This window comes from Trichosurus vulpecula, chromosome 5 (assembly GCF_011100635.1).
Source record: "Trichosurus vulpecula isolate mTriVul1 chromosome 5, mTriVul1.pri, whole genome shotgun sequence".
Taxonomy (NCBI): domain Eukaryota; kingdom Metazoa; phylum Chordata; class Mammalia; order Diprotodontia; family Phalangeridae; genus Trichosurus; species Trichosurus vulpecula.
The window spans coordinates 298,192,612-298,208,063 of NC_050577.1; the positions used below are offsets into that span (position 1 = coordinate 298,192,612).

General features: G+C 49.5%; 1 protein-coding gene across 1 annotated transcript in view; it reads left to right on the plus strand.

The window, feature by feature from the left end:
• The window catches only part of CACNA1I (calcium voltage-gated channel subunit alpha1 I), a 115,090-nt gene that overhangs the window by 34,627 nt on the left and 65,011 nt on the right, over positions 1 to 15,452 (plus strand). The window contains exons 5-6 of the mRNA XM_036760824.1: positions 3,133 to 3,445; positions 6,898 to 7,298. Coding sequence (XP_036616719.1) covers positions 3,133 to 3,445; positions 6,898 to 7,298 — 714 coding nt within the window. The remainder of the gene's footprint in view (positions 1 to 3,132; positions 3,446 to 6,897; positions 7,299 to 15,452) is intronic.

A 15,452-nucleotide genomic window follows, 5' to 3' on the forward strand; every position in this document is an offset into this window, starting at 1 on the left:
AGGAGCAGGACACTCCAGGCTCGTCCAGGGGGCTGGGCCATAGCAGCAAGGGGCATTTCCCAGAATCCTCCAGGGCAGTGGGTTCCCATCCAGAAAACCAATTTCTACCCTTTCTGGAAAGGCAGAAAGGAGAAGCATCAGAGTGAGTTTAGAGGGTGGGAGGAGAAGGGAGGGAAGAGGCTGGATTGATTGAAAGGGCAGCAAGCACTGGATTTAGAGTCTGCTTTGAAGGGGATAAAAAGCAGCTTTCTGTCCAGCTCCTAAGCAGGCCTGGGTGGTTTTCAAAGGCTTATGCAAATGACAGCAAGCAGGGCCTTCCTCTTTTGAAATACAGAGGGGTGGCTGGGATTGACTCCCCAGTCTTCAGGCACTGGAGCCCCAGAGAGAGGGGGAGCCCAGCGAGAAAACAGAAGGATGTTGGACCCAAAGGTGCCTCTAAAGCCAATGGCCAAGGGGAGGGGAAGCAGAGAGGCAGGTGGGGTGGGCAAATATCAAACTGATTAAAATCAGTTGCTGGAGATCGGAAGTTTTATGTCCTTGAATGGTGTAGCCAAGAGAGCTCTAGGTCTGAGGCGGTGGGTTCAAATCCTAGCTTAGTTCCTTGTAACCTGTGTGATCTTAGATAAGTGACTTGAGCTATCTCTAAAATAAGGTGAGTGAATTCTAGGAATACAGACTATCAGAGCTGAGAGGGAACTTAGAACATGGAATGTCAGGGTTGAGAGGGGCCTTAGAACAGGGAATGGCAGGGCTGGAGGGGCCTTGGAGCAGGGAATGTCAAGGTCAAGAGGGGCCTTAGAACAGGGGATGTCAGGTCGAGAGGGGCCTGAGAACAGGGGATGTCAGAGCTGGGAGGGGCCTGAGAACAGGGAAGGTCAGAGATGGGAGGGGCCCTTAGAACAGGGGATGTCAGAGCTGGGAGGGGCCTGAGAATAGGGGATGTCAGGGCTGTGAGTGCTCTTAGGGCACAGGGTGTCAGAGCTTCTAAGGTTCATTGCAACTCTTGGTCCTAGGATGCTTTGAGAGTCTCCTGAAAAGAAGGGAGATTGGCATTGGAGAATGGAGGATAAAGGACAGGTCTTAGAGTCAGAAGACCTAGATTCGAATCCTTCCTCAGAACATTTGCTGGCTTATGATCCCATTCAGGTCTCCAGCTGTGCCTCAGGTCCCTCATGTGAACTTGTTGCCTCTACTCTAAGATGCAGAGGCCTCCCCCCAGCCCCCACCCTTCAGGGAGGTGCCCAGTCTAATTTCTCATTGCTTTCCACATGCTAAGTTCCAGTCAAAATCTCCTGCTCCTTGCCCTTCAATTTCCTGCCTCCATGCAGGGCCCACAGCCCTCCTTTCTGGTTCTCCAAGGCCAGGCTCTCCCCCTCCACAAAATACCTCCTATTCATGCATCTATTTACACATCTCCTCCCAGCAGAGTGTAAACTTCTTGAGGGCAGGCATTAATTCGAAGGATTCAGTCTTTCTTATGCTCCAGCACCTGTGCCTGCTCGAGCTTGGAGGTGCTTGTCTGGTGACTTTTTAATTCTCTTGAAGTTGGTATTAATGACTAGTGGAGGAGTTGGGGGCCTGAAGGATAGGGTATAGGGAGGTTAAATGGATCAGAGAAGGGTTCTCTCTGCCTGAGCCAAGGTTTGCCTCCTCCTACCATTGGTCTCTCTCAGGTCGGGAAGCTCGAAGCTGTCCAGGCCTAAGAGAGGTCTTTCTGGCTGCTAGGTTTTTCTCTCCCTCTATTTTTCCCCATTGAAAGCCACTGGGAAGTTTCATTCCACCAGAGGGTTTTCTCTTGGTTTTTCCTCTGGCTAAAGCCCTGGAGGAGGGAGGGAGTTGTAGGGGAGAGAGAGAGGGAGAAGGAGAGGGGGAGAGAGAGACACAGAGAGAGAGAGACAGAGAGAGAGACAGAGAGAGAGACAGAGGGAGAGAGACAGAGACAGAGAGACAGAGACAGACAGATGGACAGAAGGACAGAGAGAGACAAAGACAGACAGAGACAGACAGACAGAGAGAGAGAAGAGAGACAGAGACAGAGAGAGGATCCTCCTTCCTCATCCTCTCTGGGAAGGTCAAAGTCCACTAGACAGACCAGTGTCTCCCTGCATATCCCTTCCTGCCTGAGGGTGGTGAGAGGGAATGAAGACAATAGGTTAGATGGGTAATGCCAAGGTTGCATCTGCTGGGCTCTGAGCTCCTAGCAGAAGCCTGGCTGCCACTCCAAGCCCTCCCCTTTTGCTCTCCCAGTGAGCCCTCCCCTACCCCAAGTCCCAACCCTAGAAGATAAAGGTACCTCCTCTTCAGCCTTTCCCCATAGTAGGCTTCTCTCAGGACCCAACCTGAGCAATCTTCTGTCTTCTCTCTCTGTCTGTGTCTCTATGCCTCTGTGTCTATTTGGTTTTCTTTCTCTGTCCCTCTCGATCATGATCTGTTTCTCTAAAACTTTGTGCCATTATCTGTCTCTCACTGTCTCTATCTCTTCTCGTTCTCATCTTTGTGTGGATGTCTATCTGTGTCTCTTCATCTCTCTTACCTCTGTATATCCTCCTTGGTCTCTGCCTCTCTCTGTCTAATTTTGTGTGTGTGTCTGTCTATCCCTAACTCTCCGTCTTCACATTTTTCTTGTATTTTTCTCATCTTTGTGTACATGTTTGGCTGTCTCTCTTCATCTCTCTTGGTCTTTCTCTTTCTGTCTCTGCCTCTCTCCATGTGAACCTCTCTCTCTTTGTCTTTCCTACCTTTGTGTATATGTCTGTCTATCCATCTATCCATTTCTCTCTCTCTCTCTCTCTCTCTCTCTCTCTCTCTCTCTCTCCCCCTCCCTCCCTCCCCTCCTTCCCCCTTCTTTCTCATTCTCTCTCTGTGTCTCTGTCTCTCCTCCCTCCCTCCCTCCTTCCCTCTCTCTCCCTATGTATGATCATCTCTTGTCTTTCTTTGTGTGTCATCCCTCACACTCTCACTATATCTCTTGGTGTCTCTTTTTTCTCCCTTTCTCCCCTGTGTGGGTCCGATGGTCTCATTCTGTCTCTCTCGGTGTGTCTCCCTGGTCTCTGCCCCTGCTTCTGTCTTTCTCCATGTGCCCCTCCCCTCCGTCTCTGTCGTTCTCCTTCCTCTTCTCCCCGTTGGTCACAGGTGGGCTCCTTCTTCATGATCAACCTGTGCCTCGTTGTCATAGCGACCCAGTTCTCCGAGACCAAGCAGAGAGAGCACCAGTTGATGCAGGAGCAGCGCAGGCGGTACCTGTCCTCCAGCACCGTGGCCAGCTACGCAGAGCCTGGTGATTGCTACGAGGAGATATTCCAGTATGTCTGCCACATTCTGCGAAAGGCCAAGCGCCGAAGCCTGGGCCTCTACCATGCCATCCGCAGCCGTCACCAGGACCAGGTGGAGCCTGGCGTGGGGGCCAAGCCTGAGGCAGGGAATGCCAAGGAGCAGAGGCGGGACAGTAAGTGCCGGGGTGGGGGAGTAAGCCCCAGATGTCTGACCACTCACTGCAGAAAGAATGACCACCACTTAAAATTCATTCATTCGTTCATTTACTTAATTAACACCGACTTAGAACTCACTCACTCTATGCACTGCACCGGGCTAGGGGCCCAACAGAATACAGAGGTGCAAGGCCATTCAGTTCAACAAATAATCGTTAAGCACCATGGACAGAGAGCTGGCTTTGGAGCCAGGAAGATTTGGGTTCAAGTCCCATCTCTGACACCTACTTGGCTGTGTAACCCTGGGCAAGTGACTGATTCCTCATTGTTTTTGGCAATTCTCTGAGACTCTAAGTTACAGAGGAGGTGCCAAATGCATTGCAAGAGGGAATTTCCTCGCCTGGGAGTTCTTTGTAGTCATGAAATCGCAGGCCCAACTCTGTGCAAGGCCCTATGCTGGGCCTTGGGGATGCAAAGATAAAAAGTTCCTGAGTCCCATCTTGTAGAAGCTTAAAGTCGAGCACAGGAACTTACAGCTGATTGCTGAAAACATTCATTGAATTCCTGCCCTGTGCTGGGCACCGTGCTGAGAGCTGGGGAGACAGAGTTGGACCGTGGAATGGTCTCTGCTCTCGGTGAGGAGCCATGGCCTGAGAGGTAGAGGACCTGATCGTTCTGCTGCTTAACTGGCCGCATCACTTCGGGTCTGCTAAGGTCTCCTAGGAAAACAAAATACTAGGAGAGAAGATGGTGGCATTGAGGCGAAGGAGGGAGGGCAGTGGGGGAAGAATTCAGAGAAGGAAGGAGAGAAGCTCTATCTGGGGCCCTGGGAGCTGTCCTTGGAACTGAAACACGGCGCCCGCGGAAGAGGACAAGTATGAGAGAAGACTGGAATGGTAGATTCGAGCCAGATTATCAAGGGCCTCAAATGACAGCAACTCACATTTCTGCAGCACATTAATGTTGGCAAATCACTTTACATGCTTTTAAAAAATTATTTTTTTTAAGTTTACAACACCCAGTTTCACAAGTTTTTGAGTTCCAAATTTTCTCCCCCTCCCTCTCCCCTTCCTCCCCCAAGACAGCACGTAATCTGATATAGGTTCTACATATGTCTTCACATTAAACATATCTTCCCAATAATCATCACTTTACACACTTGATCTAATCTGGGCCTCACCAGAGGAGCCTGGGAAGTTGCATGACATAGTGGGAGGTTTGAGATCCACCCTCTGATGCTCACAACCTCTGTGACCCTGGGCAAGTCTCTCCACTCCATGGGCCTCAATTTCCTTGTCTGTAAAGTGAAGGGCTTGGACTAGATGGCCTGGGAGGGCTTCTGAGTCATCCACATGACTTTAGTCTCTTTCATTCCTTAATCCTGAACCCTATACTTATTCCTGGTGGGGGTGTGGGGAAGTCAAAAAAAGGGTCACCAGAATCAGTGGAGAGGCTGCTGCTATTTTTGATGAGACCAACAAGTGATAGCTTAAGTGAATTCCCCAAACTATAAATATTTGTCATCATGAGAGCTAAAGTCCCTTGACCTCTGACAGAGCAAGGTATTATCAGGGACAAAGCTAGTTCTGAGCTTGCTGCCCATGGGTAGTCATCATTCCCAGACCTTTGGTGTTCTCTGTCAGCACATTTAGCACTGGAATCACAGTGTAAGGGCCAACTTGGGGGATTGAGCCTAGCATACTGGGATCTTCCTGCCTACAGGCTGTCCCGAGTGGGGAAGAGGCTGTGGTCCTCTTTAAGGCTGTTGGTTATAATTAAGCTGTGTGGCAAGAAACTGCCACCTTCCTTCCTTCTTCCTTTCCTCTTTCCTCCCTCTCTTCCCTCCTCCTTCCTTCTTTTCTTATTCCTCTTCCTTCCTTTCTCCTTCCTTCTTTTCTTCCCTCTCTTCCTTCATTTTCTTCCTACTCTTCCTTCATTTTTCTTCCTTCTCTTCCTTCCTTCTTCCCTCTTTTCCTACCCCTCTTCCTTCCTTCTTTTCTTCCCTCTCTTCCTTCATTCTTCTTCCTTCCTTCTCTTTCTTCCTTCTTCCCTCTCTTTCTCCCTTCCTGATTATGGTGACAAGTTGTCAGATAGGTCACCAGGAGAGAAAAGCTTCTGTGGCATCACAGAAACCTGAACCTGAGCAAAAGACCCTGTAAGCCTTTGAGTGGAGAAGATAGGTCTGCGCCCTTGTTCACACTGTCCCTTATATCTGTAATGTTCTTGCCCTCCTGCCATGTCTCCCTTTGTTGAAGTCCCTCCAAAGAATGAACAATGTGGTTTAGTGGAAAAAATACTGAATTTGGAATCAGAAGATCTAGGTTCAAATCCTGGACCTGCTCCTTGCCACCCATGTGACTATGGGCAAGTTGCTTCATTTTCCTAGCTCTCTGCTTCTAACCCTAACATGTAAAATAAGGGAGTTGGATTGGGTGATCCATAAAGTTTCTTCAGGCTCTAAATTGAAGATGTTATGGTACTTTGAGGCCTTACTTAGGAGCTACTTCCTCCATGAAGCATTCCCTGATCCCTCCAGCAGAAGGTCCTAGGATCATGTCTTCAAGACATGATTATAAAACTAGTAAGTAGAACTGGATTCAAACCTGAGCCAACTGATTTTTTGTCTCCTCAGATAATAGCCCCTGCCTTGCAGGATTGTTGTGAGGGTCAGATGAGATAGTTTTCATAGAGAGTACTTAGCACAGTGCCTGGCACATAGGAGGTGCCATGTAAATGTTTATTCTCTTCTCTTCTCCTAGCCTAGATCTCTTTTTCACTTACCTCACTCTCCCTTGTGTCATACCATAGATGGTACTATCTAAAGGTATGTGTCCCAGCTCTGACATTCCCTATTCTAAGCTCCCTCCCAGCTGACATTCCCTGTTCTAAGGCTCCTCCCAACCCTGACATCCCCTGTTCTCAGGCCCCTCCCAGCTCTGACACTCCCTGTTCTAAGCTCCCTCCCAGCTCTGACATTCCCTGTTCTAAGGCCCCTCCCAGCTCTGACATCCCCTGTTCTCAGGCCCCTCCCAGCTCTGACACTCCCTGTTCCAAGCTCCCTCCCAACCCTGACATCACCTGTTCTAAGGCCCCTCCCAACCCTGACATCCCCTGTTCTCAGGCCCCTCCCAGCTCTGACACTCCCTGTTCTAAGCTCCCTCCCAGCTCTGACATTCCCTGTTCTAAGGCCCCTCCCAGCTCTGACATCCCCTATGTATTCATTCTTTTCCTCTTTAGATTGTAAGCTCCTTGAGGACAGAGCTTTTACCTATCTTTGTATACCCAACACTGAGCCCAGGATTTTTCACAGAGTAGGTTCTTGAAAAATGTGCATAGACTTGGTATTGAATGATTGTTCTTTTTGTCGTGAGTGGATTCTCATTGAATTTCCAGACCTTTCCTTTTGGGTCTTTTGGGAACTGGTCTACCACAAGGAGCCTGACTGTAACCCCTTCTCCTTGCCTTACAGGGCTGTGCCAGAAACACATTCCCATGGATTACCCACCTCATACTCTTATGCAGCCTATCTCTGTGACACAGACCTCCGACCCTGGCAACTGCCCCCACTGCCGGCAAGAGAGAGATCAACATCTATCCCTGGCAGAGAGTGATGATGACTTTGGGCAGGAGGAAGGCTCTGCCAATGATGATGAAGGGGAAGGTGGAGGGAGCAGTGAAGGAACCCTGGACCTGGAGAAGGAGGAAGAGGAGGGAGAGAAAGGCAATGGGGCAGCCAGGCTGTGTGGGGATATATGGAGGGAGGTGAGGGCCAAGCTGAGGGGCATCGTGGACAGCAAGTATTTTAACCGAGGCATCATGATTGCCATCTTGGTGAACACAGTCAGCATGGGCATCGAACACCATGAACAGGTGAGTGTTGCCCCAGGCCCTGGCCTGCAGGAGCCAGGGGTGGGGCTGAGGAAGGGGCACAGTGGTGCTGAGGTTCTCGGGTGATGGCTATTACTTTTAAAGTCTTACTAATGATAATAACTCATATTTCCATGGCATTTGGAGGTTTTTGAAGCATCTTCTCTGAGGCTCAGAGAAATCATGTGACTTGCCCGAGGTCACACAGCTCAGAGAGGACAAGGCTGAGATATATTTACTGAGTGGCAGCAGCCATCAACATGTTCAGTACCCTTGTGTACAGAGCAGGGCTGGGCACAGGGGAAGAGATACAGTTTGCAGGGACCTCAGAGTCCAACTCTCGCCCCTAGAGGATCCCAATGAAGACATCCCTGACCAGGCCATCCAGCTTCTGCTCACAAAGACCTCACTAAGCTCCCAAGGCAACTCTGCCCATTCATGGACAGCTCCTGTTGTTGGGAAAGTTCTTCTGCATCAGACTTATATTCCTCTCTTCTCAGCTTCTCCTCACTGCTCATTGTTCTGCCTCCTGGGGCCAAGCAGGACAAGGCTAAGCCCTCTTCCATATGATACTTGGTATTTCTGATGCTTGAAGACAGCTCTTAGATTCCCTGGAGCAGAGGATTAAAAGTAATAGGACCTGGGTGTGAATCTCAACTCAGTTACTTACTAGCCATGTGACCTTGGGCCAGTCACTTAACCCCTCTCTTTGGAGTTTGGTTTTTTCATCTGTAAAATGAAAGGTGTTGGACTAAATAACCCTTAAGATCTCTCCCAGCTCTGACATTCCCTGTTCTAAGGCTCCTCTCAGCTCTGACATCCCCTGTTCTAAGGTCCTTCCCAGCTCTGACATCCCCTGTTCTCAGGCCCCTCCCAGCTCTGACATCTCCTGTTCTCAGGCCCCTCCCAGATCTGACATTCCAGATTCTGAGGTCTCTTCCAACTTTGACATGTGAGAAAGCCTCGGCTCTGACACAGGAGGAATTCCAAAGCAGGGGAGATTAGAGGGTTGCCGGGATGGAGGCTGCAGATGTGCAAACAGCTGTTTGGTGGTGGTGGGCTCCCTCTTTCAGGGCTGGGATGAAGAAACCCGAGGGTCAGTGCTGTAAGCTGTGGCTCCTTCTGCCCAGCATTAGGGAGATGGATTTGGGCTCAGGGTAAGGAAAGATTTCAGAGTAATGTGAAGAGGCAAAATGTTCTGGTAAGTGGTAAGCTCCCTGTCACTGGAGGTGTTTGAGGAGAGGCTCAATGAGCTTCTGTCAGGGCTGTTGTTACAAGAGCCGGTCCCTTCCCACTCTATCATTCTGTGCTCACTTTTTCAAATGAAGCAATATATTCCATAGAGAGACTTCAGGAACCTTAAAGTGTTATAGAGATCTTAGCTGTCATTATTATAATTCTCTTCTGTCTCTGCTCCCCTGCTCCTGACTTCATGTTAGCCCTTAGGACCTCAGAGGCCATCTGGGGAAACTGAAGCCCAGGGAGGTGAAGAGACCCAAGGTCACAAGGCATCAAGTGGCTAAGAAGGATTCAAACTCAAGCCTTCTGATTCTAAGTCCAACATTCTTTCCACTATCCCATGTTACTGTTTTCATTCCCCCCACCCCCACCCTGGGCCATCTGTAAAATGGGAGGGTTGAGCTAGATAGTGTGTGTGTGTGTCCCTTCTAATTCTACATCCCATGAGCCTTTTCTCTAGGGTTATTTTCTTCATATCTACCTCTTTCTCCCTAGTCTTCTCTCCCTCTCATCCTTCACCCTTCTCTCCTTTCCTCACCTTTTTTCTGTTTCAGAAGTCTCACTTTCCCTTATTCCCCCACCTCCATACAGCCCTCTCTGGGGTTCTGTCTCCTCTCCCAGCGTCCCTCTCCTTCCTGCTCCTCACCCTGCTCCACACTCATTTCCCTCTTCATTAGCTAACTCAGTCCTCAGACTATTCAATTTACTTAAATACCCCTCATGGGAATGGCTCAGGCACTGTACGTACTTCTTTGTTCAGAGTCACCGGTTTGCCAGCCATTCTGACTTGATTTAAAAAAAAAAAGACGTCACTGGGCTCCTGACAGGGAGAGGCCTGGGGCCCCCCAGCACCATCCGGTGTCCACACCCCTGTCGTGTCGCCTTCCCCACCTCCCAGAATTTCTCATGGACCAGGATCTTTTCACTGACTGCTTAGCATCCATCACTGGCTTGGTGACTGACTGCCTCGCCAGGTGGGAGAGAATGGAGATCTTCTGTACAGTGCCAGGCTCAGGCCCAGCTGGCTCACCCTCTTCCCCAGGAAGTCTGTCATCCAAGACATAAGAAGGGATTTGGAGGCTGAAGAGATTGGCTTCTGAGAAAGAGATTAGCTGAACAAAAACCACTTAGCCCAGCTAACAGTGACCACGATGGCCATTGACAGTGGCTTGAGGCCCAGAGATGGGCTGTGGACCTTGGAGCAGTAGTGTGGTATAGCAGGTGGTGTGTTGCAGTTAGAGCTTGGAAGACTCGGTTTCAAGTACTTCCTCAGAAACTCACAAGTTGTGTAACCCTGGGCAAGTCCTCCTCTGTAAGATGGAGATCACTGTGGAGCTCGCTGGTCCTCCAACACAAGCATTTTCAAATGCCTCTGAGCCATCTCCACTTGTCCTCATCTATATCTGGCCACTGGAGCCAGACAGGTCTGGAGGAGAAAGTGAGGCTGGTCAGCTTGCACAGTCCTCCCTCACTCAAATCCAAGCCACTTGCAAGTCACGGTATCATCTTTCTGATGCCATGGTCCTCTTTGAGAACGAAGGACAAACCATAACACACAACTTCAACCGCAACTTTTAAATGCCTCCTGATTCAGAATGGGGGTTGGGCAGCAGCATGCATGGGGGCCAATAGGATCTCTGCCTCTCTGCAAATGTCCTGGAGCACTTTCCCTGACAAGAGCGGGGTGGTTGAGAAAGTCTTTGCCTTGCTGGAATTCTTATCCTCCAGCAGGAGGAAGTGACTACCAGGGGAACTGCTCTTCTCACCAATTAGAAAATGCAGAAAAAGAAGAAGAAGCCCCATAGCATGGGATTCAATCGAGGGAGCTGGTCCAAGGCGGGATGGGAGGTTCACATCAATGGAATTCTGAAGATGAGGCAGACTCAAAAGCTTTGTACCATGAAGGAGAGATGGTACTGTGTAAAGGTATCGATGAGGCCACGTAGAGAACTCATCAACCAGCCAGCATTTATAAAGAATGCTTAGAGAAGATGGGAGTAAAGGCAGATTACTTAGGATGAATACAAAGCATCAGGAACCTATAAGAAGAGGCTGGCCATAATTACTGAATAGGGACCTGGCCCAGAGACTTAACAAGTCATATTTATACCAGGGCAAAGTGAACCAGGTGGGGTTCACTTGGAATGTGGATGAGGGGAGGGGACTTTTTGTCTTTATATCTCTAGCACATAGTAGGTGTTTCCCTAGCACATGTTTGTGTGTGTAGATTTCCCTCATCCTGGTTTTTTTTGGAGGGGGGAAGGCAGGGCAATTGGGGTTCTGCGACTTGCCCAAGGTCACACAGCTAGTAAGTGCCTGAGGCCGGATTTGAACTCCAGTCCTCCTGACTCCAGGACCAGCCCTCTACTTGACACCTAGCTGTCCAACACATCCTGGTTTTTAACTTCTGCCCTCTGGACGTCTCCGATCAGGACTGATTTGGAATGACCTCCCCTGCCCTCCTAGATGGGGCTTCTCTCCTACCAGTCTTTCACAAGGATAACAGAAAGGACTTTTGAAACCTATGAGGAAATCCAGAATACCATGGAGGGACAGGCAGGACCTCTGCTCCAAGTAACTGAGGCCACAGCAATGTCTGAGGAGGAGGATGTTTGGTCTGGGAAAAATAGAGTAAAAATGGCTACCGGGCAGCTGGAGGCCAGGAAAAAGAAGGAGATGGTGAAAGAAGACCTAGCTGGCCCCCAGGGAGCCCAGATCTTCAGGTTGAGACAAACTACATCCCTAGCATAACTGGGACCAATCAGAAATGGGATGCAAACCTGAGGCTTTGTCAGTAGACTCTTTCTATGGCCTCACATCGCCCCCAAAAGAGGCACTTGTGGACCTCCGGCAGCCTTTTCCTCCCACTGGGTCTCGGTGTCCTCCTTGCAAAATAACTTCCCTTACCATTATGACATTTTGATCCAATGAGTCAATTAGCAAGCATTTATTAAACTCCTACTGTGTGCCAGTCATTGGGCTAGAATTGGGGTCAATTCTATGATTTTTTCTGACAAGGCTATAATTTTTAGAGCCAGGAATGTGTGGCTTCAGCAGCAGACTAATAATAATAATATTTATTTGCTGCTTTTGAGGTTTATAAATTGCTTTTTGTACAACAAACGTGTGGAGTGCGTGCCTCAGGCATCATTATCCTGATTTTACAGATGAGGCTCAGAGAGATTAAGTAATTTGCCCAAGGTTACACAGTAAGTCAACAAGGTAAGATTTGAATTCAGCACTCCTCACTCTAAATTTGAGGCTCTGGCCCACTACACTAGGGTATTTGGATCATCTTCTCCCATATATCCCCTCCCCCCAGCAGCCCAGACATCCAGATTGTCAGGAAAGAAACGAGGGTGACATCGGGAGAATCTGTTATTTTTAAAGGTATTTTTATAAAGCAGCAGCAATTGTTTCAAGTCAGCCAAGCATCGTTCTGGGCCGATTGATATTTTTAATCTCAGTTCCCAGACAGAGAGCAGCAAACGTTCCACCCCCGTGTTTATTTCAGGATGCTCTGTCTAAGGCGCGTGCCCACCGAGGAGCGCTATCGGTGAGCCGCGAGGGGGGTGGATGACAACAGCAGAAGTGAGCGTCCACCCCTCCGTGTTGTCACCCTGCCACACTGTCGATTCACTGATTGACAGGTAGAGACAGCCGGCTCAGCGCTTGCCGTCTCTAGGGATGAGAAGCTGCTAGCTCAGGAGAACCAACACACGTTTCTCTCTCCTGCAGTTCCACCAATCATGCCCCAGAGTATCGGGGTTATACCAAACCACCCCCGCTGTCTCTTGTCAGGGATTGCATGTGGGGGAGCAGATTGGCCGCGATTAGAAAGCAGCTCAGAATCCCAGAGCCGGAAGGGACCCCAGGGTCCATCCATAACATCCCAGAGACTACCGAAAAGCCCTAAAGAGGGGAAACACAGCACCTCTCAAGCAGCCTTTTTACATGTGGGCAGTTCTCACCGTAAGAAGATATTCCTGACCTGCCTCTTTTCAGCTTCCGTCTGTCCTTCTTAACTCTGTCCTGAAAGTCCAAGCGAAAGAAGGCACCGAATATCAGCATCTAAGAGCTGGAAAGGAGAGCATCCATCTGGGGAGGATGGCCGGGATAGAATGGAAGGCCAGAGACCATCCCACTTTCCTCTTTGTAACCGGCACAGGTGCCTGGCACACAGTAGGCACTTAATACACAGAGCCTAGATTCAGAGCAGGAAAGGACTCTAGGAAACCTTCTGATCTCACTCTGATGAGGCAGCTGAGGAGCAGAGAGCTTATGGTCCCACAATGAATAAGTAACTGGGCTTGGATTCAAAGCCAGTCCTCTATCTCCAGATCAATCACTTCTCCCGGTGTTTGCCTGGCCAGGATGTTGGAGATCGGTGCTTCTTTGGTCTCCGGATCCATTGACCCTCTTAAAATTATTAAGGCTCCAAAGAGCTTGTCTATGTGGCTTATATCTATCAATCTTTACCATACCAGGAATTAAAATGTCAGTGTGATTATGAAAATGGTTTTGACCTCTGGATCCCTGGAAAGAGTGTCAGGCCTCTGGGGGGTCCCTGGACCATGCTTTGAGAATGATATCTAGTTGTAGGAAGCGGGCATGTTTAAACCTGAGAAAAGAAGCCCCTGGGGGATATGGGAGCTGTCTTCAGGTGTTTAAAAGTCTGTCACTTGGAAGATTGGACAGAGTGTGAAAGATAGTGGATGACAGAAGGGCCTGGCATGCTGCAGTCCATGGCATCATAAAGTCAGACATGGGAGAAGGATTGAGCTTATTCTCTTTGGCCTTAACCAGGAGCCATTGGGGAATGTTGTTGTAAAGAGGCTGATTTAGGCTGAGGTTAGGAAAAACTTCCTAAGAAAGAGAGCTGACCCAAAGTAGAACAGGCTGTCCTGGGTTAGGAGGTGGTGGTGCTCACAGATGTTTAGGTATGCCCAGAAAAGACAGGAGAGGGGGACATGGCAGCTGTCTTGAAGCATTTGAGGGGTGGTCATCTGGAAGAGCAATTGACTTTGGTCCCAGAGAGCAGAACCAGGGTGGTGGGGGGTATTTTAAGTGAGGCAGATTTCAACGTCGGGAAAGTAAAACTTCTTAACAATTCGGGGTGTCCCAGTGTGGAATGGGCTGCTTTGGGAAGCAGTGTGTCCCACCTTGTTGGAGGTCCTCCTTGCTAGGGCCAAGGTACAGATTAGAGCAGATGACCTCTGGGTCCTCTCTGGCCCTGAGAGTGTGAGATTTCATTTCAGTTGTAGCTGCCTCATTTTCAGGTTGTGGTCATTGTCTCCCTTAGATGGTATATGACGCCTAGACTCCCCATCTACACAAATGTCAACTCTATGAGGGCAGGACTGTGTCTAATGGAAATGGGGCCACTCCCAAACTGTCATGCCCAGAGCTCTCCACGGGGCAGGGGTTTTCTTAATATTTCATGAGTGGGACTGCGCTCTTGGAAATAGGTGAACAAAAATGTCAAGTGTGTTTCTCAGGATGTATTTTTACATTAGGAGGCAATGTGGTCTAGTAGATGAAGGGCAGGCCTCAGAATCGGAAAGATCTGGGTTCAAATCTGACCCCAATAAGTAATGACTGTGTGACCCTCAAGCAACTTTGTAAGATTACAAATTGGTGAGCAATCACCAATTTTCATTGGTAGAGGAGATTTCCTCATGGGGTTTCCCTGTATCAGCAAAATCATAGATCTGGCCTACCCTCCCCCAAATTAGGTTGCCCCAGGGATGACTCTTTGTCTGAAGGTTCTAATTTCTATCTTACTCCTAAATGGTCTAAGAATTGTAAGATGGGATGCAGTAGATTTGCTCCCCACCAATTTGTGTGTGTGTGTGTGTGTGTGTGTGTGTGAGCCCTAGAACTCACTGCTCTTGCTGGTTGCCATGTTGGTTCCCAGGAACTGAGGATCAGAGAGTTTTAGAGAATTGTCCCAAGTCACATGGATGGCAGAATTTGAACACAGAGCCTCTGACTCCAGAGTCAGTTCTCTGTCCCCTAAGGATGCTGCCTTTCCATACGGTAGATATTCCACAAGTGTTTGTTGGATTGAATTGAATTCCAGTCATCTTGGGCAGAAGTCATTGGGGCAGGCTTCCTGTAGGAGGTGTCAGCACAGCCAAGCCTCGAAGGAAGCTGGGGATTTCCTCCCACCTCCCCAGCCCAGGCTCACTCCCAGAACTCCTATCATTTTTGGCTTTTGTCTTTCTCTGGCTCAGTGTGAGGAATTGTGGGTGTCATGGCTGGAAGGATTCCTGTTCCCAGGCTTTCAGGATGGGCCCCAAGGGAGTCTTTTCCTCCTCAGGCATCATTCTGTGACTCAGGCCAGAAAGTTTGGTGGGGAAAGATAGCAGGCAAGTCAGATGAGGTATTGGAACCTCTGTGTGAGGAGCCAGAGGGAGAGACAGGCAAGGAGAGAAGCTACCCTGTCCTTGCTCAGCCCTCCCAAGCTAGGAAGAGACATTGGACATCCCTCCTCTGCTTCCTGCCCCAGGCTTATCGCTCAGGGCAATGCCAACGGTGCAGGAGGGGGTCCTCTTCAGGAGTCTCGGCCAGAAATTATTTCCCTTGCACCCTCGGCAGGAGGCACAGTCCTTCCCAGTGGAGAGTCTGGCTCAGCTCAGGACAGAGCAGAGGGCTGGATGTGCCCTGGCCTTTGTCTGCCTCTCCAGAATGGCCTGGGATGTGCGTCAGTCCAGGCCTGGGACATCCAGCTGGCCCCTTTCCCTTCTGCTCTCTTCCTTCTCCTCTCTCTACTATCACTGCTTCCCACATGCCTGACCTTGGGCAAATCACTTTACCTCCATGGTACTGAAAGAGGAAGGGGTTGGATGGGATGACCTCTGAGGCTCCTTCCAGCTCAGGTTCTAGGACACTCCGGGCCTCAGTCTCCCCATCTGT